The following is a 23,855-nucleotide window of genomic DNA, read 5'->3' on the forward strand; positions in this document are numbered from 1 at the left end:
GCCGTACTTCTTCCGTGATGATCAAGACCGGCACGTTACTGTGAACTACCGCTCAAGACAATATGTGGTTCCAACAGGACGGCTCCACTGCGAATATCACAATCGATTTATTGAAAACCAAGTTTGGTGAACGAGTTATCTCACGAAATGGCCCAGTCAATTGGCCGCCTCGGTCGTGCGATTTGACGCCGTTAGACTATTTCCTATGCGGCTACGTCAAGTCTATGGTCTATGCCAACAAGACGATTTATGCTTGAAAACCGTCGAAAATTGGGTTCAGCGTCTGGACTTCTGCAAGCAAGCCCGTGGTGGCCATGCAAAAGAAATCGACTTCCCTACATCATAGAATGTATTCTCACACGAATGAAGAATTTCATTGATATCCCAAATCGTTTTTGTTCTATTTAAAAGAACTTTTGTATTGCTCTTATTGAAAAACCTTTAGCTCCGCAAGCTTTAGACCACCTATCCTCTACTATCTACTGGGGAGATAGATATCAAGCCTACGTTAACAAATACTGAAAACCGTGATAGATGGCGTGATAGGCTGTTCATGAAGTTATTGGTATTGAGCCAGACTGGACAAATTCAGGTTACCGAGCCACAATACTTGAAAGATCTCTGAAAACAATGGTTCCATTTAATTTACATTAGTTCCGACTCTAGTAAGCTACGTATTTGCATTGCACAAGTGATCCGAAAATTGGGAAGTGCATTTCGAGCTACAATCGAACAGATGGTCCGATGCTGGATTTCTATGAATTTCATCGAGTTTCGTTTTTGTTTATTGGAATCAATTGATATGGAATAAAGTTACAAAACCCTTTAGGAACTAAATGCGGTTGGATGTACAAATATAAGAACAAATAATAAAGGAAATAATGAGCGTATGGCGCTCAATGAAAGAATGGAATTAGTTGCCCCCAACGATGGCACACTTCTTTTCAGTTACACATACGCTTACATACATTGACATGGGACAAATACATATTATACCTATATATACTGGTATATAACCATGCTAACTGCAGTAAACAAATTAATAATGGTGGTTGCTGTCGAGGTGTTAGTTAAGGATACGCTTCGATATGCTCCAAACACACTCACTCACTGGTACACATATGAACAACTGGGTTCCAAAAGTCGTCTTCCCTCCAATCCACAATGACTTACATATATGTATGTTTGTAGTTTGGCCGATTTGATGCGTCTGTGTCAGCGCAGGCGCAGCGTTACTTACTAATTTACAAGCGACCGTCTTTCCGTTCGATCTTGAACACGTGCACAGCGAAGGCGCGTGTGCGTCAGATGGTCAGAAGACAAATACTTGAATTTAGGTAAAATGAATTAGTCGAGCAGAAAAAAAATACCGATTATGAGTGAAAAAATTTATATTATTTGTTAAGGGCTGATTTTGATAGCACTTAAGGACATAAGCGCATATACAATTGATTACACGAACTTCTATAAATAAATAAAAACTGTTAATGAATATAACTTTTAATCAACAATTTTTCAAAGAATGCCATGATTTCAAGAGACTGAGAAAGCAAAGAGCTTTGTGCTACTAAAAATCTTAGTTCAGATGTCCAGGTTTAGAATGCTGCTTGTGCTATTAAAATCTAGAGTATATATTCTAACATCATTTTTATCATCCATACTCTCTTCAAGCACCTTTGAGCTTAGGGCAACTGAATCCATTCCGAATAGACTGAGGTGTGATCTGGAGATAATCTTCAAGCCAGATGTCAGAAAAGACTTCATATATACTCTTAAAACCTAGACAAACTAGACAACAAATAACAACGAAAATCCTCTGGGAGTTTTCAAAGCTTCCGTGAAAGGACGTACTGAATATTTTATTTTTAGAAAATTTAATATTTGTTACAAGCTCATTTAGCACTCTAACAATCGCTTAGCTCTTCATCGATGAGCTTTCCAACGGCATTTACTAGCACGCCAATACAGGAAAGTGCTTGTGCCTCGCTTTCCTGTGAGAGTTGACGGGTACGTGACAATAGCTGTCCAACGGCATCCAACTCCTTTGACACCTGTTCATTCCAAACAGCCATACGCTCGACAAAGCAATTCGTGCCAGTGGCGAAATTCTGTGGCGTACCCTCAATCACAGCTGAACGTGGCAACAAAACTTGGCATGCTTTTGGCAAATTGACGACTTCATCGATCAAATTCTCTATTTTGGAAATGCTTTGCTCCGCATCGAATTTGTACGACTGCAAGACAGAGTTTAGATCGCCAGTGCAATTGCTGAGTTGCAAATCGATGTTCGCACGTAGATCCGGTACGGACAGTGTGGTGTTGCAGGATTCGTGACTTAACTTACGACTGGCCTGAAAGATCGGCAGCGCCAGCTCTTCTAGTGCGTTGGTGATGAGCGTTTCAATGCTACCGTGTAGTATATCGGCCGTACGCTCCAGCTTGCGATTCACTTGTAGTGCGATCTCATCGGCGATGGAGGCGACATTGAAGGAAAGGTTTTCAATTGCGGCGGTGACCGGGCCATTGGCGTTGCTGTCCGAGGAGTCAGCCGTTGAGGATATTGCTTGTAGCGCGTCCTCAGCAAGCGCGAGCTGTGGATGGAAATAAATATTATTTTTTGAAAACTTTCTTGGTTTTTAAGCTTACCTTGACGCCAGCCGTGGCGAGTATGACGAGGAAAAAGTAGTGATAATGCGTTTGTACCATTTCGTGTGAATCACCGAAAGACATTAAACATAACTGTTCGCTGCAGAGTCAATGATGGCACTCACCCATGGAAGATCATATCAAATTATTGATAAGCGCTTACAAAACAAAACAAAGGAACAAGCAGATAACGATTTTATCTCTCCGATCAGCAAGATATGTGATGTTATCACATCATTTGCTTAATTAAGTTCGGGAAATTTTGGCCAAAATACTTTTACGCCATCAATTAGTTTCACAATTAATTCGACGCATTTCGTTAGAGGCACTTTAGCTTATTGACACTTGGAAAGCTTTGAATAAAACACAAGCGAATAAACTGCGCGCCAGAGCACAACATGAAGCTCAGCGTGGTTTTACTAATACTAAACTTTGGTGCAACTCTACTCGTAAGTCTACACTCGTCTAAAACAGAAAATATAATGGAATAATCTCGTTTCTAGCTATTAACCCAGGCTTCACCCTACAGTCCATGGCTAACTACACAGAATCACGGTCCACTCTATGAAGGTGTGAAGCTGCTCGTTTCGGACGCCGAGTTTCAGGCGGAGTTGACTTGGAATGAAACTGAATTTCAGCTGCTTGAAGCGGTAACTGCTATGCAGGGCACCCAGACACTACTCGATGACTATGAACCACTAATAGAAGAACGTCTTAACGCACGGCTACTCGCTACGCGTTCCAACACCGCTTACCAACACTGTTACTTGCAACACGATTACGCCATTGAAACGTTTGAGCAAGAACTTACGCTTAAACTCCAGCGCTGCAGAGCAAAATTGACACAAAGTTTAACTGTTTTGCAGGATGAATCCAATAGTGAGCTCAATTTCATACGTGATGCTGCAGCAGAAGCGCGCGATGTGCTTGAAATTTGTAATGTGGCTGAGCTGAAAGGTAGAGCGAGCGATAGCGATCACGCTGGCATAACGATGTGTGTGATCAGTCGAGTTGGTGCGCTGGATCAACATCTCTCGGCGGCAGCTGAAAGCTTCTTAGATTTACTCGCCACGGAGGTGAGCGCTGATGATGCGGCTGAGGGCAATAGCTGTGAAGCATTTGAGGAACTGCGTCAGCTATTCGATACCGTTTATGCAGACATTAGTGAGTGTGTGGGAGAGTGGGATGTCTGAGAATTGAAATATATGTATATATTTATCTGAAAGCTTACTAACTTAGTTGTTTTTGATATCATTCTAAGATTCTGGTATCAGTTGATATTTTGTACCAATTCGATTTGGTCAAACAGGAAAGTAAAAAATTGATAGCTATCTGAAAGTTAGACTAGATATTACGGTTGCAAAGTAAAGCACGTTTGTTTCACTTCTGAATTCTTTTTCCGCCCAATTAAAAGCGTTCTCGGCAGCGTTCCTCCAAATTGTTTAAGGAATGTTTTCTGTCGCTGTTGCAACAACAATAGGCTTCAACAAACCCATTTTTTGAAAAAAAAAATGTTAAAGCTGTAAGTTTATTTGGCTTCTAAGTGAGAGTTTTTATATGGATACTAGGACAAGTCCAACGAAATTAAAGTTTTGCACAAATTATTGTCATGGTAGCTTTCGGGTTTCTGCAGTATTCGGCCATGTTATCTCTCGATCTCAGGTTCACTTAGAATTATAATTTGATACGTTTAAGTCATACTTTGAACACACCGTTTTTTATTTTTAAATTTTTGTCAATAGAAAGAAATACAACATTTGAAACAAAAAAACTATGTTTTATATTTCTGCCGCCCATCGAAGATTGTAAAAGAATGCCATGAGCTATTAATGGGACTATCTGACGATTTCACGATAAACCTGCAAGGGGTTCCAGGACACAGTGACATTCCAGGCCAGGCTAGGTACCACATTAGAAATAAATTCAGATAAAGAGGGAATATATGTACATGCCTCTGGCCCCTTGTAGGTATTTAATCGACTAATATGTCGACGGACATAGCCGAGTTTCGATGGAAATAAACTCTTACTTGTTCAACAAGCCGACAAACGTGGCCTGAATGAAATAAAGGCCGCACATGCCACTTATTGAAGTTTAAAAGAAACGACTTAAGAACTCTAGAAGCATAAGAACTAGTGTTAACAGGTCATTGTCTGATTGGTAGGCATGCCAGTAGACTGGGGACACTATACAATGACCATTGCAGAAGGTGCCAAGACGTAGAAGAGGAGGATACAGTAGAACATCTTCTATGTGGATGTAAGGCCTTGTACAGTGTAAGAAAAACAACGATCGGGCATGATTTTCTTGACGATGCCTCCAAGGTTGCATTTATAAAACTAGTTGAATTGAACAAGTTTATCAAGACCACTGGATGGTTCAGAGAAGACATGCTAGTGTGAAGGGATTATAGTCCCGGTGGAGTCACAATGGACCTGCTAAAGGCTTACGTGCGTCGTGAGACATCCTCTTTTCCCACCTATCTATTTCTGCCACCAATACTGTTGATCTCACCGAAGTATAGGGTGTCTCAGATTATTGTAATTTCATGGTGGAGAACTTGGCTATGGGTTGCACGATCACAATCATTGAGCGATCATAAATGTTTGTTGCATACTCTTAGGCGTCATATCAGTTAATGTATTTTTACATAGTTCTTAATTGAATTTTATGATTTTATTTTATTTGAGATCATCTAAAAGTTTGTCAGTCGATTGAATTGATATTGATATTTTCGTCAGTAGAATATTATATTGCCTAAACAGATATGTCACATTACCACTGATGAATTTAACACCTGATCTAACACTTACGATTTGATTTGCAGCAAAGATCCAACACCCTCATTCACATGTATATGTATATATATGTATATTATCAAAGCGATCGTTATTTCGATTTCAATCAGATCTTTCTTAGTATGTTATTCAATGCATATGCCTTGCATCGCCCTTTATATTAATGTATATATAATTCCAAAAACATATAACGATAAGGTTATACAAATCGATAAGGTTTAATACCATTCCCATGTATGTACATATATAAATATACCTTAAACGATCTTGGGGGTTAAAATTATATAACTTCAAAGAATGTTATAAATATAGCTACTGAGAACTTTCTTATCGCTAAACACTTTGATTTCTTATACACTGACAGACCTTTGGCCAAGCTGTTCTATAATTTTTCTTCTATATCTTCACTTTATCCAACATCAGTGAGTTTATAAAAGTTTTAAGTAGTCTCCGAGTGTCTATCGGAGTTTCGTTGCGCTTGGGACAATGGATTTTATCTTCGACACTTTTTATTCGAAGTATAGAACTCACTATGTACTACTAAATAGTCACACACATAACCCACTGACCAGCATACTACCTATCAGATTAACAGAATTATTTAATCGTAGTAATCGCTGTTCCGATAAACAGACCATAAATTGTTAGATTAAGTAAAAATTCGCAGCAATTGTTTAACGGTCAAGCAGCTGAACTATTCACAAAGGTTCGGGCGTATCAAGTGGTTTGTTTTTTGTTTTGGACAGTGCAATTTAAGTACAATGAATTTTCAAGTCAAAGGAGGACTTTGTCTACTATTACTTTGTTTAACGGTAAGGATTTAGTGGATTCCAAACTCAGTCAATTTGATCGAATTGTCTTTGCAGCCAATATACGCGTACAGAGAGATCAGCGGCATACTCGATCACGCCGCCGACCTTACACCCGAAGAGATAAACACTTTGCGGCCACTTTTCTATTACCTGCAAGAGCAATACAATTATATAGTGAGTCAGACACCTCAACGAAATACAGATGGCAGCGACGCTCAAGCCAGTGATCCACAGCTTACAGCCGCACAAGCTGAGTTCGAACAGTATTTCGAAGATTTTCTGCAACAAAATACATTTGTCGATGACAACAACAAAAGCGATTTGTACAATACAACACTGCCATCAGTTGCCGAATTGATGGGCGTCGCTGGGATTGAACTTACTGCCGACGAGCTTGCCGAACGTGAAGACATTGAAAGCTTACTTGAGGATGCTCTAAACGAGGCGCAACTTCAAATCGACGAAATCGTACGAAGCTCACTGCAATTGCAATCGCAACTAATTAAAATCAATAAACCGAAAATCCTGCAATACATATATAAAGCGCTATCGGTGCTTTTCAAGGTAGCGTCACGCGGTGCACGCGCCGCCTACTGCACCTATTCGCATATACCGCAATTGAATGCCTCCCTACAGCACATCTATGCGGGCGTCGACTGTTACAGTTATTCGAAGCGTTTGGTGTTGCGCATTGAGCAAGAGACCGTGCACACGGTGAGCACCATTCGGAAGAATGTCTTCAGTTTGGGTGGTATTTATAAGAAAATAGCCGGTAAGAAATCTTTGTTGGGAAAATTATCTACGGTGCTGTTGAATTTGTCGAAAATTGTGCGGAACATCAAAGAAACCTATTTAGTGGGTGTCAGCGCGCTTGATAAGGCGAAGAACGAGTTACCGAACGCCACGCAAGGAAGTGTCAATTGTAGTCTGGACTTTGTCGGTGGCATGCCGCAGGTGGTGGAGACTGTGGCAAATTTGTCCACTTGCATAATGTTCATCGATAACACCACCGAGGAGTATGACTTTATGAAACCGGAACATGAACGTGATTTTAATTGATTGGATGAGATATTTTGTGGAATTGTTTGAATAAACATTACAATTATTATAATTAAATGTAACGCCGATTTAGAAATGAATTCGAGTACCAATTAGTCTTCGAAATCTTCTCAGTTCGAGAGTTTTCAGTTTATATTTTTGGATGAACTTAATTGACGACCCAATAGCTATCCTTCTAAATTTTTAACATGGGTCACCAGATTAAGTTACTTTTAAGAAACTTTTGTTTATCAAGTAGTAGAGTTGATCCATGGAGTAGTGAGTAAGGTCCAATACCCTAATATTTACGGAAGTACCAACATACTGGCCTTTTTTTCGAAGATGATCAGCACAATTACACACCCATACAAAAAAAAATGTCATGACCTGTACTGTCTGTTTTTGGGGTCGTTGAATTCGAATCCGAGGTCCATTTAACTCCATCAGAGCAGGTTTTTGACTTAACACCAGAAAACCAGTATGGCGGATAGCGTTTTTTTATTCGCTTGAAACACGTTTTTCGCTCTGTTTCGGGGTCGCTGATTATGAATCCGGTGTCGGTTTTTCAAACATCAAAATGCCGGATGCAATATGGGGAAGTTTTCAAATATGTCTGCCATGGTGGTTCGCCTTTTTGAATTATTTAAAAGTAACATCAATTTCGTAATCAGTAGCGGCCCTGAGAACCTCCGAGTAACGAGTTTGAAGCAATTCCATTGAATTTTTTCCATTGAATTTTCCGCCTTATTGGATTCGCCATTTTGAATTCTGAAAAACCGACACCGCAATCGTAATTAGCGACCCGAATAACGAGTTTCAAGCGAATCTGATGGACTTTACAAATCGCTGTCCGCTATATCTATTTTCTGAGGTTATCTCAAAATACTGATCTGATGGGGTTAAATGAACCTCGGATTCGGATTCGGCAACCCCAAAAAAGATTTGGTGAACATAGTAAGAGGTCATGACTGGCTGTGTGGCTGTGTTGTTAATCTATTCGGCGATTTTTCTATATTTCCGAAACGTGTATAGATATACTTTACCATGATATTACAGTACTAAAAGAACTATAAATTTGACCTTAACATTGGATCGAATCTGGCATGCTTTTACGGAAGTATTATTTGGAATCTTTCATTCGGACTATGAAGGGCTGGCCTTGATTTCATAACCATAATTTTTTTGATCTCTCGCCAGTTTTGAGCTTCATTAATTAATTCCTCAAATTAAGCTCTGAGATGTCACTCTACGTATCTTCTATTTTTCAGATCCCAACCTACCGAAATAATACCTCATAAAACTTAGTTCAACCAGTTTTCAAAAGAAACACGAGTCTTTTAACACATACATACATATAAAAATCTCTATATATTACAACTTTTCTACACATTCGATTTGTATCCGTCAGATACAATGATTAATATAATGCAAAAAAAAAAATCTCTAAATAATCTCAATACAATCGTAGCTTACACACAAGAATAAAATTAAATATATACTGTATATATAAATTAATAAAATTTGAATTGAAATCATGTTTGGTTTCAAGTATCCATGGACATTCATATGACACATTAATATTGCACTTTTGACTAGACAATGCTCTCTTTGTGACGTCTTACATATTGTTCACTTTGTGATTTATTCAATTGCTCCACTTGTGGACGAACGCCAGGCGCACCGTAAAGTGAGCTTTGGGCACTCCCACCACCACTATTGTAGCCTCGACCAGCTTGCGGTGAAGACTGTGATTTCTGCACACTCTCATGCGAGCTATCTTTGGCCAATTGTGGCACGGCTATGACATCGGCCATTAATGTTTGACGACACAATGCCGACAGTGCTCTATTGCCTTTCGCTGGTTCGGGTTCTGGCTTTGGTGCGTCCTTTCCTTTCTTGCTACCCTTGCCACGTCGGAATTTTGAGGCAAGTGTGGCAAAACCAAGTTTGCTTGAGATTTTACCCGAACGACTAACGGAACGTGGCAACGAATCGTAAATACTACTATCCAGATCGGTACCGGTGTCCGAGTGTGTGGGTGTTTCGGTGTAAGAATCTCCGGTAATGGTGCCGACGCTGAAACTTTTTGGTAAATTGGTTTCATCGCCCGCCACTGAACCCATGCTGTAGTCACTGCGACGATATTGCTCCCACGTTTCATTGCGTATAATATCGTCTCGTCGTTTTACGCCCGTTTGCGATGGCGTTGGTGACTGAGAATGCGCGCCATTACCCTGCAGGAACTCCTCTTTGGCTTTCTGTAAACGCAATGCGCGTTCGGAAAGTGGTGTACGCGGAGTATCTGGTGTTATCAAGTGTAACGGTGTTGTGGGCTCAGAACTATGCGGTGGAGGGAAGTCGAAATGCAATGGCTGCATGCTAGTGGGTGTCAACGATTTACGTTCGAGTTTGCGCGCAATGCGCGGTAATGTATTGTCAAATCTATCGGATGCAAAAATTTGTGGCGAAACTTCACCGATAGAGGTACCCGAATGTGTTTTAGCAATTTTCGTCTCGATTTTCTTGATTGTGCCACTTTGCGATTTCGCGAAAGGTATATAATAATGTGACTTTTCGGTATTCTTCTTGAAACGATGTTCTTTACGCACCTCTGTGGGGCTATTACCAGCAGGGTTTGCGGCAATCGCACCAAGCTTTGCAGGGCTTGCCGATTCTCGCATGAGACTAGCACAGCTTTTGTTGATAACCCGAAAACTGTCGGATGCCAGTGGTGGACGCGCATCTTTAGTTTGCTTTTGTGCTGGTGTTACGAGCTTTTCAGCGCTGTGACATTTCCGCTCATCCTCGTAGTCGTACTCGTCACGACGCACATCACCTTGACTCAGCGACCTGCAAGTCGAATTTGAACGCTTTGGCGTTAGACTACCTACTTCCGTCGCAGTTTCAGAGTCAACTAATTCTACAGCCTCCTGCGTCGTGTGTTCCGCTTCTGACAAAGATGCTTCGGTTAACGCTTCATCCTCCTCGGTTGGTGTTGTAACGAGCTCTCTTTCAATTACCGTCATGCCGCCAATGGCATTCGGTTCAGGGACTGCAGTAAATACTTTTCGTTTCGTCTTTACAAACACATTTTCATTTTGGTTAAAATTTAAATTTTCTGCCATATCATTTACATCAACGATTGGTGGCTGCCTCGGTGTCGCTGTTGCAGTAGCTACGAGACACTTTTCGCTGCAGCTTTTCGGTCGGTAATTGTTGGTTTCGGAAAAACAACGTTCCATGCTCACCACATTCTCGCATTGCTCAATGGGATGACCGGGTTTTACCTTCAACACATAGACAACATCATCTCCACCGGTCTCCTCATGTCTGCGATAATCGTCATCGAATGAGCGCTGTTTAAGCCGAAAATTCTTACGCTTTATACGTCGTGGTGTCTCCAACACACTGTGTGTGTCCGCGTCGCTACTATCGCTCTCGGTTTTGCTGTTCTGTCGTGAACCAGTTTTACGCAACCGTAGCTTCTTTTTACTGACCGCGCCATTTCCGCCATTACCGTTCGAGTATTGTGTACGTTGTGTTAGTTTTGGTACATCGGTTTCATCGTTTTCCGCGTGCGAAGCACTCCATTCATCCGTTGCCTCGAGTGTGGTCGAAATGTGATCTTTTGTTGTGTCAGCTGTATCCATATTTTGTACGTCAACTGTGGTGATGCTAATATCCGGCACGATATCTCGTGGATATGGTGTTGAACCGCCATCTGCCGAACGCGGTGGGTTATAACTCATGAGATTATCGAACTTTTCATAGACGAAATCTTATGTACTTACGTATACTTCGTCGCAATAACGACAGAGATTCATTAAGGCCCTTCAACTCTTCGTTGTATTCGTTATTACGCTCTTCTATGATTTCCTGGCAGCAAGCCTCATCAAGCGGACTCTTTTCACACTAGAAACAGAGAGTAATAAAGTCATGAGTTCTTCATCATATTATACGTCCTATCTTCTATCAAGAATAGTTCCTTATTTAAGGCTCGACTTCTAGACAGACCAAAACTTTTTTTTTTATTATTTATACTTTGATGAACTCGAGAGAACCTCGTACAATACAAACCATATAAAATTTGGCTTCTTTGAACTTACCAGATCGCTAATTCTGCTTAATTCGCTCTGTACGTCCGATATGGCATTCAAAACGTTCGGCTTCATCAGATTATCGGAGTAGTAGGGATAAATGTTTCGTATGTAGGTAAGCATCGTCTCACATTGCCGCAGTTCGGCATTTTGACACAATTCCGCGGAGGAACGTTTGAGTTTCGCAAAGTTCTCTTCAGTACGCTGGATCACAGAGAGCAGTGGCGCCAGATTGGTGTGCGATTCAAAACTTTGTACACGTCGCGTATTGCTGTGGAGAAGTAAATATTATTTCTTTATTTTTATTTTTTTTCCAACACAATCTTCGGTTACCAATAATCACTGCAAGCGCCTTCTTCGTATTTATAAATAGGCGTCTGTTGTTCCACTAGCGTATGTGCGGTCACCAACGGTGATGCGGTCTCCTCTATGTGATCCTCGACTTCTACCATAACCGCTTCGGGTTCTTCGTATTTCTTGTAGTCATGCTCATCAATTACATCCGAGCTGCCATGATTATCGATCTCTTTCAGATCGTTCACATCGTTCAACGACAAACTGGAAGCTTGTTGCGATATGGCTGGTAGTGTGGCATTATTTTGCGCAATGCTATCCAAAGAAAACGAACGTCCAAGGGTTGGGGAGTTGTCATCTGCGCAGTAAAACGAAAGTAATGAGTTGTAATCTTATGTTAGAGGTATATTTCTTACTTGCGTGACTCTCCTTGGTGATGCGATCTACCACAATAGGTCGATAGCCGGGATGCAGTAGTGCGAATGTGGAGGACTCCGGTCCAATGCCACGTGCCTTCTCCCATTCATACAATTTACGTGTGAATTTACGTGAAATGCCCTCGAATTTCATAACACCCTCTGAGGTCTTCACTTCGATCTCTTTGGCGGGATGATCGGTGACGATCGCTTTGAGTTTGGCTAACCTGCGAATCAGAAAGTAAAAGTAAGTGTTGTTGTAAGGCCTTAAACCCGCTGCATACTTACTTTTCTAACTTATCTTTTTCATGCGGCTTACTCTCCACAGTTTTCTTTATACTATCTGTGAGTTTACTGGAACGCTTTATGGAATCTTGACCGCTTGGTACATTACTTGCGCCACCACCACCTTGCTTCAGCTTATTCCATTGTTCTGTGGAGATAAAAGTTGCATTAGATATCACATCTAATATAAGTATTATATTTACCCAATTTCTTTTGAAAATCCTCTGGTAAATCCTTTTGATCGGGTAGCGGCGTTAAACCTTGTCCCTCCAATTTTAATTGTCCTGTCTTCCAAAGATTCCAATCAATCTTTGGCTTTGCATCGGTCGGTCCATCACGCACTGGTGAGGTGGGGGAGATTTGTGTGGGATGCGGTCCACTCACTGATATTTGTTTCTTCACACGCCATTTTCGCAATTTCTTCTTAAAATCGGGTGTGAGATTTTCTTCCAAAAGTTTGGCTGATAGATTATTATTGAAGACTGGATGTTGTGGATGCTCTTCCGGTTTGGGTGGTGTGATTAAGGCTATAGCTGTAATTTGTAGAAATAACATAGGGAATATTCAATGGAAAGTTAGATAAAATAATAAGAAATGATCTAATCAAAATCTACAACTTCGATCTAATGTTAAAAGAATAATTTCATTCATAGTTTTAAAGCTATGTGAAAGTCATTTTTTCCAACTCACCTCGGCACGCATTAGTGTTCGTCTTCATTTTATCCCATTCCCGTCGTTTCGCCTCGAATTCCACATCGAATTTGGCGCGCAGCATTTGATACCGTTGATTAATTTCATTTTTCTCATCCATAAACGACTTGTGTGATGTCAAATGATTAGGTGTGGTGGGTTCGGAAAAATCACCACTCGATAAATCTTCACTTTCTACAAAAGAATTTAAAATCCAAAATTATTTAATACTTATCACTGTGAGCATCACTTTATTTTACGCACCGAATTCACAAAAGAAATCCGAATGACGCGAAGGACTACTGGGCACCGACGAATTACCCGGTGAGCCAATTTTCTTCGTGCGATTCAATGACTGTGTACCATCTTTAGGGCTTTTAAGTGAGTAGGGTGAGTAAGAGAAATCCGAATCGGTAAGATCCTGTAATTTTAATGTAGACTATAGTTTGTTGTTGCAGAAACTCAATATATTTGGACGTACCTGTTTGAGGTTAAGATTCAATGGGCTAGGTGGTGGCTTCGTGCGCCGTTGTGTTGTGCCTTTCAAATCGGCCACAACATTCTCTGGCAGTGCCTCAAAGTCGGTAACGTTTTTATTCCTACGCAAAGACTTAATCGATGAGGTTTTCTTGGCCATGAGTGTTCGCATATTGCTGTCACTCTTCGAGGAACGGCTTAGCGTTTCCATATCATCGGTTTTTGAATGTTCCAAGTGTGACGTTGTGTTATCATCAATCACACGGCTATCGCTTTTGGTCGAGTCTCTTCCTGGCAGTTTCAAATAATAATATTTGTATACAATTATTTCTTCAATATAAATATATGTATTTCTTTTGTTTTATTGAATGAAAAGTCAAATATGAATAATGAATGTAAATAAAATATTGAAATCAATGATCAATAAGGCAGTAAACAAATTACTCAGCGTGCTGCGGCAACTGCTATCAATGTCGTCCATTGAACTCGCCGAACTGATAGTGCCCGGCGTACCAGTCTCGCTTAGCAAATGTCCGGATGAAGAGCTCAAAATGCTATCAGCCGAACTGCCTCCACCTGTACCGGGCAGCGAGGGTACACGCAAATATCTGTATGTTTGGCAGAGATAGCAGAATTATATATATTTGGTGTCAAGTACATTGTGTATAGTAACCTCACCTTGCCACCTCATTATTGACGGGCGTTAGACCCACACTCGCGGCCGCGTGTTCTTTTGGCACCACATTGTACACGACTACGCCACTGCTGCCCACACCTTCGGTCAGCGCTGGCACATTGGCGCGCTCCCACTTGAATGCCGCCTTGACCTTCGTCCACTTCGACACCTTCGATTTGCCCTCACTGTAGGTACTCTGTCGCCGCAACATATGCGGCAATGCGCTGGAACTTTTCGCATCGCGCTCATGTTCCGCGCGTACGGCCAATGTTGCAGCAGATGTGGATGCCACATCGTCTATCATCATTGACTTGCTGCGCTCACGTTGTCTACATGTAAAGGTAGAAAGAAGCAACAAAAAAAAAATAAAATAATGTGCGCAAAAAGCTCGGCAAACAAACACCTGTCAATACAGAGTGAGAATGAGAGAGAAGGAGCGCGAGTAAGCGCAAGCGATTGATCGTGCGCGCAAAGAGTGATAGACGCGCTCGCTTGCGCTTACGCTCTCGATTGCTCACAAGCGCTCGGCGGCGCTCATTCAGCTCTCAACAGGTGTTTGCTGTTTGCCACCAACAATACTCGTACTCACTGTTTGAGAGTGGCACGTTTTATCGATGAGGGATTACTGCCGCCGCCGCCAAAGGCGCTGAAACTGCTGAAGCTGAGCGATGTAGGGGCCGGTGTTGTGGGTGCGGGCGTTGTGACCGCGTCGCCTAACATGGATTCGATGAGCGCGATCGATTCCTCCAAATCGGCCTCGGTGTCAGAGTATTGCTCTGCCTCGTGCTCGTGCGGATGATGCGGCGCTTTTTGCTGTTGTTGTTGTTGCTGCTGATGTTGTTGCCGCAATTGTTGTTGTTGTCGTCTACTACGCACCTCTTTGGCAGTTTGCATCTAAAATGGATTGGAATATTGAAGTGCGCGGCATGAAAGAGTGGAAAATGGGGAAAAGCAAGAAAATTGGAAAATTGCGCACAGTCAGTCAGTGTGTTAGTCTCTTTATTTATGTGCTTTATTTTGTGTGTGTTTATTTATTTCGCTTTGCCATTGGATTTTCCATTTGTATTTATGTATATTCATTTCTTTTTTTCATATTTCTTTTTTGTTTTAATTTTTTTCTTTTTTAATTTTTTGTCTCAACTTTTTTTTTCTGATTTTTTTGATACACTTGATCTCACCTTTTCGTTAAGTAGATTCACGTAATTCAGGCATTCCCGCTGCCGTCGCCACTTCGCTGCCTCATCGATGTACTTATCCCACAATGCGTAGAGGCGCGATAGTTGCTCGACGGCGCCGTGTGCTGCCAACAGCGCCGCCAAACTGCTGCCCAAGCGGCTCTGCAGCGGCTCGATGAACTGTATGCACTCCTGTCGTATGTGCTGACAGTAGGCGCAACGTGTCGGCTCCACATCATGGCGTTCGTACGGAGTTTGTTGTTGTTGCTGCTGTTGCAATTGTAGCGTATGTGGTTGTAGTTGCTGTTGTTGTTTATTGGCTGCCTCATGCGCCGCCCTACAATCGTTGGCGATGATTTTGTAGAGTGTTTTGTAGAATTCCTCTTCGCTTTCGACATAATTGAAGAGCGTGTGGTAGCCAGCTGGCAGCTCTTCTTTCGTTTTGCTTGGAAATTGGAAAATATTATCGGTTTGACGTGGATCTGGTGGTGGTGATGGCAAAGTTTCATACACATACTGGCCGGAGGTGCGACGCGACGGCGGCTTGGATGTGCTTGCTTGCGGTTGTGTTGTTGGCATATGCGTGCTGCTGGCGGGCGTAAGCGGTATGGAGCGCGCCGATAACGGACGCTCGGGTAATTTATCCATTATTTGTGGTTATTATGCTGATTAACTGTACTGCAAGTGAAAATATGTTGCGGTAGGAGAATTTTATAAAGAAATCTGAATGTGGATATATGAAATCACAGACTAATTATATACATACATATATAGTATTTTATAAATATACCGTTATATACATATAAAACGCTATTTCATAATTTTCATATTTGTAAACATCTAATCAACACTTTACTTGCTGCGGCATCCTTCAATTTTTATGGCACAAAATAATGCCAAGTAAATTTTTCGCAATCTCTCTAATATTCATTTAAAGTATAAACAACAGTTTTATATACACAAATACACACACACACACACATATATATATGCGCACATTTTGGCTTATAAAATTTGGTGTTTTGTTTACTTTAGTTGTCTGCAAACGTCGGCGTTATTGTAACAAGTGCGTTGTGTTAGGTTCCGTCGTGAAGCCGCTCGTGCTCAATAATATTCGTTGCAAATTGTAAATTTCATCAGTCTAATAACGCGAGTGATTTATTTGGCTCTTGCCACTTTGATATCGTAAAATTAGGCGAAACGTAGAATTATTTATAATAAACTTTGGTGAAGTTGTTATATTAGCAAAAAATCACTCATACGCCATGTCGAACAGCGGCTATGATTTAATATTTGTTTTATAAATATACACACATGCAATTACTAACACAAACACACATCTAAAGTAATTTACAACAATTGGTTAAAAGTTGATTCATGAAAGCTTTAAATTAAATTTGGTGTCGAGATCTCTAACATTTTGAAACCACCCGATGGATTTTTATAATGTCGTCCAGACTTTTGGGCTCTCTTGCTTTAGATTGAATATTAAATATTTGTTATGTTATATTGTTGTTGTTGTAGCGGAAGACAATAATCCCTAAGTAGTTTTGGGGAAAACTTCCAAGCCTTAAACCTGGATCTGTTCCGATTATGTGGACCTGACTGTTGAGTGAATACGATTTTTTTACTAAGTAATTAGAAACCTTGCGGTAACCTCTGAAAAACTCAGCTAAGTCGACTAAAAAACCATTTCATCAATATTGTTTATACCAGAATGAACCTGGGTGCAGAGGGAAATATATTTTTGACCGCCTACCAGTTGTTTTCTTGTCTGTCGAGAGGCGACTTGTTCTAGAAAAAAATTTAGTGGCGATCAGTAACGAAGATCGAACCCCTTTGAAATCGTACTGCGCTCCGATCATGCGTATGGGTTTGAATACTATATCACGGATGTATCGAAATGAGACAGGGTCGCTCAGTATATATCACTGACGACCCTTTATGTTTATACCCTGAATAGGGTATATTAAGTTTGTCACGAAGTTTGTAACACCCAGAAGGAAGCGTCAGAGGCCCTATAAAGTATATATATAAATGATCAGTATGTTGAACTGAGTCGATTTAGCCATGTCCGTCTGTCTGTCCGTCCGTCCGTCTGTCTGTATATATACGAACTAGTCCTTCAGTTTTTAAGATATCGTTTTGATATGTTGCAGATGTTATTTTCTCTTCAAGAAGCTGCTGATTTATCGGAATTGCCGATATCGGACCACTATATCATATAACTGTCATACAAACCGAACGATCGGTATCAATGGCTTGTATGGAAAACTTCCGCATTTGACGTGATATCTTTACGAAATTTGACATGGATTACTGCTTAAGGTAAAAATATAATCAAAAACTGTTTGAAATTCTTTATTCCTGTGAAAGTACATTCGTTGCCATTATATTTGGAACTCGGCCACCACGGGAAAGTTTGCGGAACCCAGACGCTGAACTCAATTTTCGATGGTTTTCAAGCATAAATCGTCCGATATTGCTGTTATTTCACGTTCGATATTCGTACGAAGATCATCAATTGTCGCTGGTTTGTTGGCATGGACCATAGACTTAACCTAGCCCCATGTAACGTAACGTAGATGCTTTTTCGATGAAAATTCGGATAATTTTCAAGTTCTTTCTCAACCCAATTCTCCAACATACGAAGGTCCGAGAGTCAAGCGGCTTGAGTTCTTGCGTCAATTAGATCTTATAAGGATGTATGCCAAGATCCTTCCGCAACGCTTTAGAACGACGTGTGAGAGAATGATTTGGGTCTTCCTCAATTGATGCGCTAGCGGCAGTACTATTTCGACACTACGGGCACATCTCTGTCTAACTGACACGGGAATATTTGGTATTGTGTCTGTGGATTCAAATTTATGCACTAGACTCTCAATTCTTGATCTGACAGGACGGCTTTGACCACAGACTCCGAATTTCGGTAGTACATATTAATAATTTCGACTCGATGTTGGATCGTATATCTTTTCATGATGAAATGTCAAACTTTACTGTGGAGAAATGTCGAAAGAGCTGAAAAATATGGGGTAATTTGCTGTCCCTATCGGTCTATTTTTGAGCGTTCCTTTTGAAAAACCCTTTATTATATTTGACGGGGCTTTCAGACACAGTTAAATAGTTAGAACTTGGGATATTGGTGGGAAAGAGTCTGTTTGAAATCACTAAAGGAAAGTTTGAGAGCTGATGAGGACTGAAACACGTGGTCGCTTTCTTTCTTTTGTGCTGTGGAGAATCGAAGATATAATAAGTGATATTAGGGATGATATACTGTTCATTGGAACCTCGTTAGTGTTACTTTAAAGTCACGTACACATAGGGGCATGACTGAACATCTCCACCAGCTATTGCGTCTATTTACCCAGATATTCCTATATTACTTATGAATAATTTCCTCCTCCATTCATACTTATCATATGCAATAATGTATATACATAAGTACTCTTTCGTGTCCCACATTTCACCAGTGCTTTTCTTATTAATCCTGTTGTAGACTTAAATTACTTGAACCTGAGCGGAATATATATTTTTAATATCACAATTATATAAAATATATGACATGCGATAATTAATGTTGCCTTAAACATTATTTTCACACCTTGTAAAGTGGAACAGCGACGGGGCTATAACGTCACGGCGACCGAATTTCAACGCCATTAGGGAGAATGGGGGAGAGAAACATAATAAGCACAATAGTCTGTGAGTATGTATGATTGTGTGTGTGTGTATGATCGAAATAATAAAGGAATCAGAATGGGTGCGATATCTCAGGCGAAACTCTTAAATCGAAAATTGAACATGCCGCATTCGAATTAACTAAACTGATTCACATTTTAAGTAGATACATACAAAAATATGTATGATAGAACAGATCTTTATATTTTTCTAAATGTCTAGGAACATACCTAATAAGAAAAACTTAATTTTTTTTAAGTTTGATCACATAAGCTAAATAAGTTGGAAACGATATTCTACTACTCTGGATCTTGGACTATCCATAAAAGAGATATATGAGATTCGCATTGCTTCTTAAATTTCAAAAGAGGTTAGATGAGATATTTTTCTTGGCTCCTGCACTATGCGATACAACTACTCACTGAGGTTTCCAATCTATATTAGATAGTTGAAAAAATATATTTTAAAGTACTTGGTTTCAAAATTGACACATTAATTCTAACTAAAGGTGGTCCTCACCTAGATTAAGTCGAATATTAATGATTCGGAATGTACAGCGAATAGACATAATAAGATTAATGAAATATATTCCGGAATTAAAAAAGGATAGACAAAACTATCCGAAACTCTAATCTAAAGCTTTATCAAATGCCACAAATGTCGGTAGGAACTATAAGGCTCTCGTTTACTAAAAGCACCAAGTTCGTCGATTTGACCTTGATACATCCACAACTTATGTACTTTGCGGAAATGTTTAAACGTTATAACGCGATTCCTTATTAAATCATAAAGCAATATAAAGCACATATTCCATTAAACATTTTTTGCAAAGAGTCAGTTATGTTCAAAAGGTTTAATTAGTTCCATAGACTAAAAAAGCATGCCTTAAAAATACAAAGATATATTCTAACCTGTAATCTGAACGAATTGTTATACCAGTAAAAAGACGACGAACATAAGTCTGGACCTTTTCGAAAAAACACAGTCGATCGAGTCTACATTCTTAAAACCGTTATGTAAAAGCATCGAGAGAAAGCAAAACCAAACGGATTGCTGCATGTGATTTTAGCTCACAACAGCAATTCTAGGATGATGACCTATACGTATGTCTCTCACAAAATTTATTCGATATTCAAATTTCTTGAAGTATCAAATAGTATGGGGACGTAAAGTATATTAACAAAATAAAACACACCTGATTTATGAGATAGGTTTAAAAATATCTCATGGTCTGCTATGGAGACCTATAGTTGTATCCGTACATTATATTTACCAAGGTCGTTGTTATTTCTTCCTGAAATAATTCATTTATTTAGGACAAACGTTCCTTCTTGTTAGTTCTCTCCCTAACTTTGACTGAAAAATTTATTTTTTTAATGTCAAGGGTAAGATATATTAGATTGATTCTGCAAAATAAGTGTTCGTGTTATAGTAATCTTATGCAATATTCCCACTATTTCTTTAAAGATCCTTCGCTTTCTCCGATTTCGCTGAAGGCATAAACAAAATGATTCATTAGGATGAATGGTCCAGAAAAGAATACACAACTTGGAGCTGTTGAGAGGTCTTTTTTCGAGATAAATTTGAGCTTTATTGTCCTGTGCAGTTAAGGAACTATACCAGTGTAGCCCAGGAATTTTGATTTTTTTTTTTAAGAAAGTACTCGATTGAATGTTTCGAAGTTTTTTGGACATAATAAGGAATATTTTTCGAAATATTTTAAGATTTTTTTTTTGCAGAAATATTGAAAAATAACAGAGTTTTGTCTGTCTTTGGAGGTGCCAAAAAATTTCCCCAACTGCTTACATGATTCCGCCCGAATGAGTAGTTGAAACTAAAAAATTCAAAAAGGTTATTAAAGTTGAAGGTATTTCCTATACAATGACCTACGATTTTTTAAAACGAAAAAGTGTCGTTTTTTAGGTAAAAAATAGTAGTTTTTTAATGCCAAATTGACAATTTTCAACCAATCAGAAAGATTCCAGAATACTCAGATTCAATTTGAAGTCGATCGGTCAATTCTCGTTGAGTTATGATGTTAGCAATTTTGAAAATTGTCGTTTCGAGAAAAATGCGTTTAAAATTTCGACTGTAGCGGGTTATACCTGCGAGCGGTCGCTCTTTAGAATGCGGCCAGTCAAAAACTATTCAAGATACAATCTTACCGCTTTCACAGGATATTTTTGAAAGTTTAAACTATCGAATAAGCAAAAAATAAAAAATCGATCTTTTGAAAATGTTACACTACACTGGTATAGCCCTTTAAGCTAGAACTAGATGACAGATCTCAAGTAGGATCCACGTTGGAACTTACACAGATCTTTCAAAAGGTTTTTAGATATAGAAAGATATTATTTGATTACGAAATAATATTATAGACAGGTTTAGGGTTGGCATTCCGGTTCCTTAAATCACATGTTGAAGAAAGCAGTGTCGTTAGATACCGATACATTTTACAGTTGAATGTTTTGAAGATTTGTGGTCTTTCTGATATATTACGCCTTACTCTCAAGTCTTCGCGTTTCCTACAGGCCACAAACATGCATAAATATTCCTCATGAAAATGGTATATAGCGTCGGTGGGGCCAAAAGGCCATATTGTGAACTGGAAAAGTGTTGCGAAAATGCGTTGTGCAAGTGTGTTTATATTGAACGTCGGCGACTAGAGTGCTTTGCCGACATTATATTAACGTACGCTAACAAATTGTAGCGAAGAAAGAAAAAACCAAAATAAACATGTAGCACGTCCAGTACAAAATGTCTACACACATACATATGTATGTTCTCAAAAATGTATGTTTGTATGAAATTCGGTTTTGAAAAAGCCAAAAAATCATTGTAAGTATGTATGTATTTAAGAATTAGAAAATATTGAAATACACTTTTGGCATGTGGAAAATGTGATTTCCAAAGCGAGTTGCTGCTGCTGCTGCAGTCGATCGTGCGTGATTTGAAATGTTTTGATATGCATTCGAATTGAAATGTTTTCGAAAATAAAAATTACATTTCAGACGGAAAGGAAGTTGCATGTAGACGGTGTATGCGTCAATTTTGGTATTTTTTCAATGGAAACGTGTATCGTATAACGGTTGAGTTTACTTTTTGCGTCGCGATGCTGTTTGCGTTATATATTTTGTTTTTGTATGTAAATATGTATGCGTATGTATGTGTGCCTGTATTGACGTTTGCTGCGCGCATTAGATCATTTTGCCTAATCAATTTATGATAAATGAGTCCAAATTATAGTGTATTTGAGTGTATGTGTGTGTGGGTGAGTGGCCACCATGGACCCTGACAGCACAAACGCCCATTTCGAGCACAATGAACTCGGCACGTAAACGTTTTTTTTGCGAATTTCAAAGCACGCGGTGGCGTTTCGCATGCTGGCGTAAGGAGCGCGGTACAACGCCCGTGGATATACAAATATATGTTTATACATATGTATGTAAATATATGTGTTTCAAGTATGCTCGTATGCGTACGTCCCGCTGTTACAACACTGTTGCGTGCGAAATTTTCACCTTTTTCCAATTTTTTTTTTTTTTTCAATTAAAAAATTTCGTTTTTTTTTCACATGCTGCTGCTTCTTTTTCTTGATCGTGTTCTTCACTTAACTATGAGGTAATTCGTATTGAGGCTACTTTCACTCTTTCCCCACTTAATTCGTAAATTTTTTTTCGCCAATTTATTTTTATTTTTTTCGAATTTCTTGTGTGTGTTTTTTTTTCATTTTTATTTCAAACGTTTTTCAACTGCTTGCCACATTCGTGGCCAACAACAAATAGACAGACACACATACATACAGACATATGTATGCATGTAGTTGTGTTGTGGTTGGTTGTACAAGCACACACTTTTTGTTTCCACTTTTAGAACAAACCATAAATTCTCTCCATTTAATACAACAAGAAAAACAAGAAATAAAAAAGGCACAAAGTAGCAGCAGAAATAGCTGAATAATTTCAAAACTGTGTGCACTTTCAGCGAACGAGAACGCACACACACACACACATGCGCGCACTTTTAAAGATCACTTTGTATTGGTAAGTGTGTGTGTGTGTTCCTCCATATATATATATATGATACTTATGCACGACTAGATAGATATACACAACCGATTTTTTCACAATATGCCAGTCAAATTTCCAGCGCTCGCAGACATACTCAAAAGTCCTTAAAAATTATTTCGAATATTTTTTCGAAAACTTTTGAAAACGCTTAAACCCACTCAATGCCATTCAAAATCGTATATTTTCAACTGCAGTGCGAAAGTGTTGTGTAAACGTTTTTTTACTGCAAGCAATTCTTCGAATTTCACTTTTTACTTTTCAATTTCACTTTTTGCGTTTTTGAATTCTTTTTTTTTAATTTTTCAATTATCGATTTTTTTTTTTTTAGTTTTTACTCATTGTAAATTTTAATATTTTTCCATTAAATTTGTAATTTCATTTTTCAATTTCACTTTATTACACCGCGCCGCCCCCTTTTCAACACTTCACCCATTTCATCCTGCGCTATATACCCACCGTTGTGGTATATATATGTATGTATCTATATGTATCTATGTAGACCCGTCGTTTTTACCGTTTCAACACCAACAACCGATCCATGCCGTACTATTGCACATCGTCGTGTGTTCTCGCCGTCGCCCAAAACTTTTCTGATCTTTGCAATTTAGAATGAAAGTCGGAAAGTCTTCGCACTCTATAACTGTAACTGTAGCAGAATCTGTGTATAAAGCAGCAAAAAGCTCTCAGTAGCGCCTAAGAG

The 23,855-nt window shown here is 39.4% G+C and overlaps 4 protein-coding genes across 7 annotated transcripts; 2 read left to right on the forward strand and 2 right to left on the reverse strand.

Annotated features, from left to right (window-relative positions):
• Positions 1-1,829: 1,829 nt before the first annotated feature.
• Positions 1,830-2,779, reverse strand: LOC105218097 (uncharacterized). Its single transcript, XM_011193456.3, has 2 exons — positions 2,647-2,779; positions 1,830-2,591 (listed from the first exon to the last, which is right to left on the reverse strand). The coding sequence occupies exons 1-2, from the start codon at positions 2,728-2,730 to the stop codon at positions 1,905-1,907; spliced, it is 771 nt and encodes a 256-aa protein (XP_011191758.2). The 5' UTR covers positions 2,731-2,779; the 3' UTR covers positions 1,830-1,904.
• A 156-nt stretch (positions 2,780-2,935) lies between these two features.
• On the forward strand, positions 2,936-3,876 carry LOC105218096 (uncharacterized). Its single transcript, XM_011193454.3, has 2 exons — positions 2,936-3,095; positions 3,150-3,876. The coding sequence occupies exons 1-2, from the start codon at positions 3,045-3,047 to the stop codon at positions 3,837-3,839; spliced, it is 741 nt and encodes a 246-aa protein (XP_011191756.2). The 5' UTR covers positions 2,936-3,044; the 3' UTR covers positions 3,840-3,876.
• A 2,221-nt stretch (positions 3,877-6,097) lies between these two features.
• On the forward strand, positions 6,098-7,340 carry LOC105218095 (uncharacterized). The gene is made up of 2 exons (XM_011193453.3): positions 6,098-6,256; positions 6,311-7,340. Exons 1-2 carry the CDS (start codon positions 6,206-6,208, stop codon positions 7,313-7,315), a joined length of 1,056 nt encoding a protein of 351 aa, XP_011191755.2. The 5' UTR covers positions 6,098-6,205; the 3' UTR covers positions 7,316-7,340.
• A 1,328-nt stretch (positions 7,341-8,668) lies between these two features.
• On the reverse strand, positions 8,669-23,805 carry LOC105218093 (uncharacterized). 4 transcript variants are annotated; one of them, XM_011193449.3, is made up of 15 exons: positions 23,670-23,805; positions 15,408-16,082; positions 14,819-15,123; positions 14,232-14,558; positions 13,998-14,161; positions 13,558-13,844; positions 13,341-13,497; positions 13,077-13,271; positions 12,590-12,919; positions 12,390-12,534; positions 12,102-12,328; positions 11,725-12,043; positions 11,401-11,662; positions 11,086-11,206; positions 8,669-11,015 (listed from the first exon to the last, which is right to left on the reverse strand). In XM_011193449.3, exons 2-15 carry the CDS (start codon positions 16,050-16,052, stop codon positions 8,887-8,889), a joined length of 5,613 nt encoding a protein of 1,870 aa, XP_011191751.2. In that variant the 5' UTR covers positions 16,053-16,082; positions 23,670-23,805; the 3' UTR covers positions 8,669-8,886. The 4 variants fall into 4 exon arrangements, with proteins under 4 accessions (XP_011191751.2, XP_011191753.2, XP_011191752.2 ...); XM_011193451.3 differs by having other exon boundaries at positions 15,408-16,077; positions 23,670-23,744; XM_011193450.3 differs by having other exon boundaries at positions 23,612-23,736.
• Between the last annotated feature and the right edge of the window lie 50 nt (positions 23,806-23,855).

This window comes from Zeugodacus cucurbitae, chromosome 2, assembly GCF_028554725.1.
Source record: "Zeugodacus cucurbitae isolate PBARC_wt_2022May chromosome 2, idZeuCucr1.2, whole genome shotgun sequence".
Lineage (NCBI taxonomy): Eukaryota > Metazoa > Arthropoda > Insecta > Diptera > Tephritidae > Zeugodacus > Zeugodacus cucurbitae.

What these genes read in the sequence shown, in the direction of transcription:
- LOC105218097 (XM_011193456.3), bottom strand. Translation starts at nt 2,730, where the DNA reads ATGTCTTTCGGTGATTCACACGAAATGGTACAAACGCATTATCACTAC. An exon ending in TCGCCACGGCTGGCGTCAAG is followed by an intron (nt 2,592 to 2,646) that starts GTAAGCTTAAAA and finishes TTCCATCCACAG; the next exon opens with CTCGCGCTTGCTGAGGACGC.
- LOC105218096 (XM_011193454.3), top strand. Translation starts at nt 3,045, where the DNA reads ATGAAGCTCAGCGTGGTTTTACTAATACTAAACTTTGGTGCAACTCTA. An exon ending in ACTTTGGTGCAACTCTACTC is followed by an intron (nt 3,096 to 3,149) that starts GTAAGTCTACAC and finishes TCTCGTTTCTAG; the next exon opens with CTATTAACCCAGGCTTCACC.
- LOC105218095 (XM_011193453.3), top strand. Translation starts at nt 6,206, where the DNA reads ATGAATTTTCAAGTCAAAGGAGGACTTTGTCTACTATTACTTTGTTTA. An exon ending in TACTATTACTTTGTTTAACG is followed by an intron (nt 6,257 to 6,310) that starts GTAAGGATTTAG and finishes TTGTCTTTGCAG; the next exon opens with CCAATATACGCGTACAGAGA.
- LOC105218093 (XM_011193449.3), bottom strand. Translation starts at nt 16,052, where the DNA reads ATGGATAAATTACCCGAGCGTCCGTTATCGGCGCGCTCCATACCGCTT. An exon ending in TGAATCTTAACCTCAAACAG is followed by an intron (nt 13,498 to 13,557) that starts GTACGTCCAAAT and finishes TTAAAATTACAG; the next exon opens with GATCTTACCGATTCGGATTT. An exon ending in TAAGCAGAATTAGCGATCTG is followed by an intron (nt 11,207 to 11,400) that starts GTAAGTTCAAAG and finishes CTCTGTTTCTAG; the next exon opens with TGTGAAAAGAGTCCGCTTGA.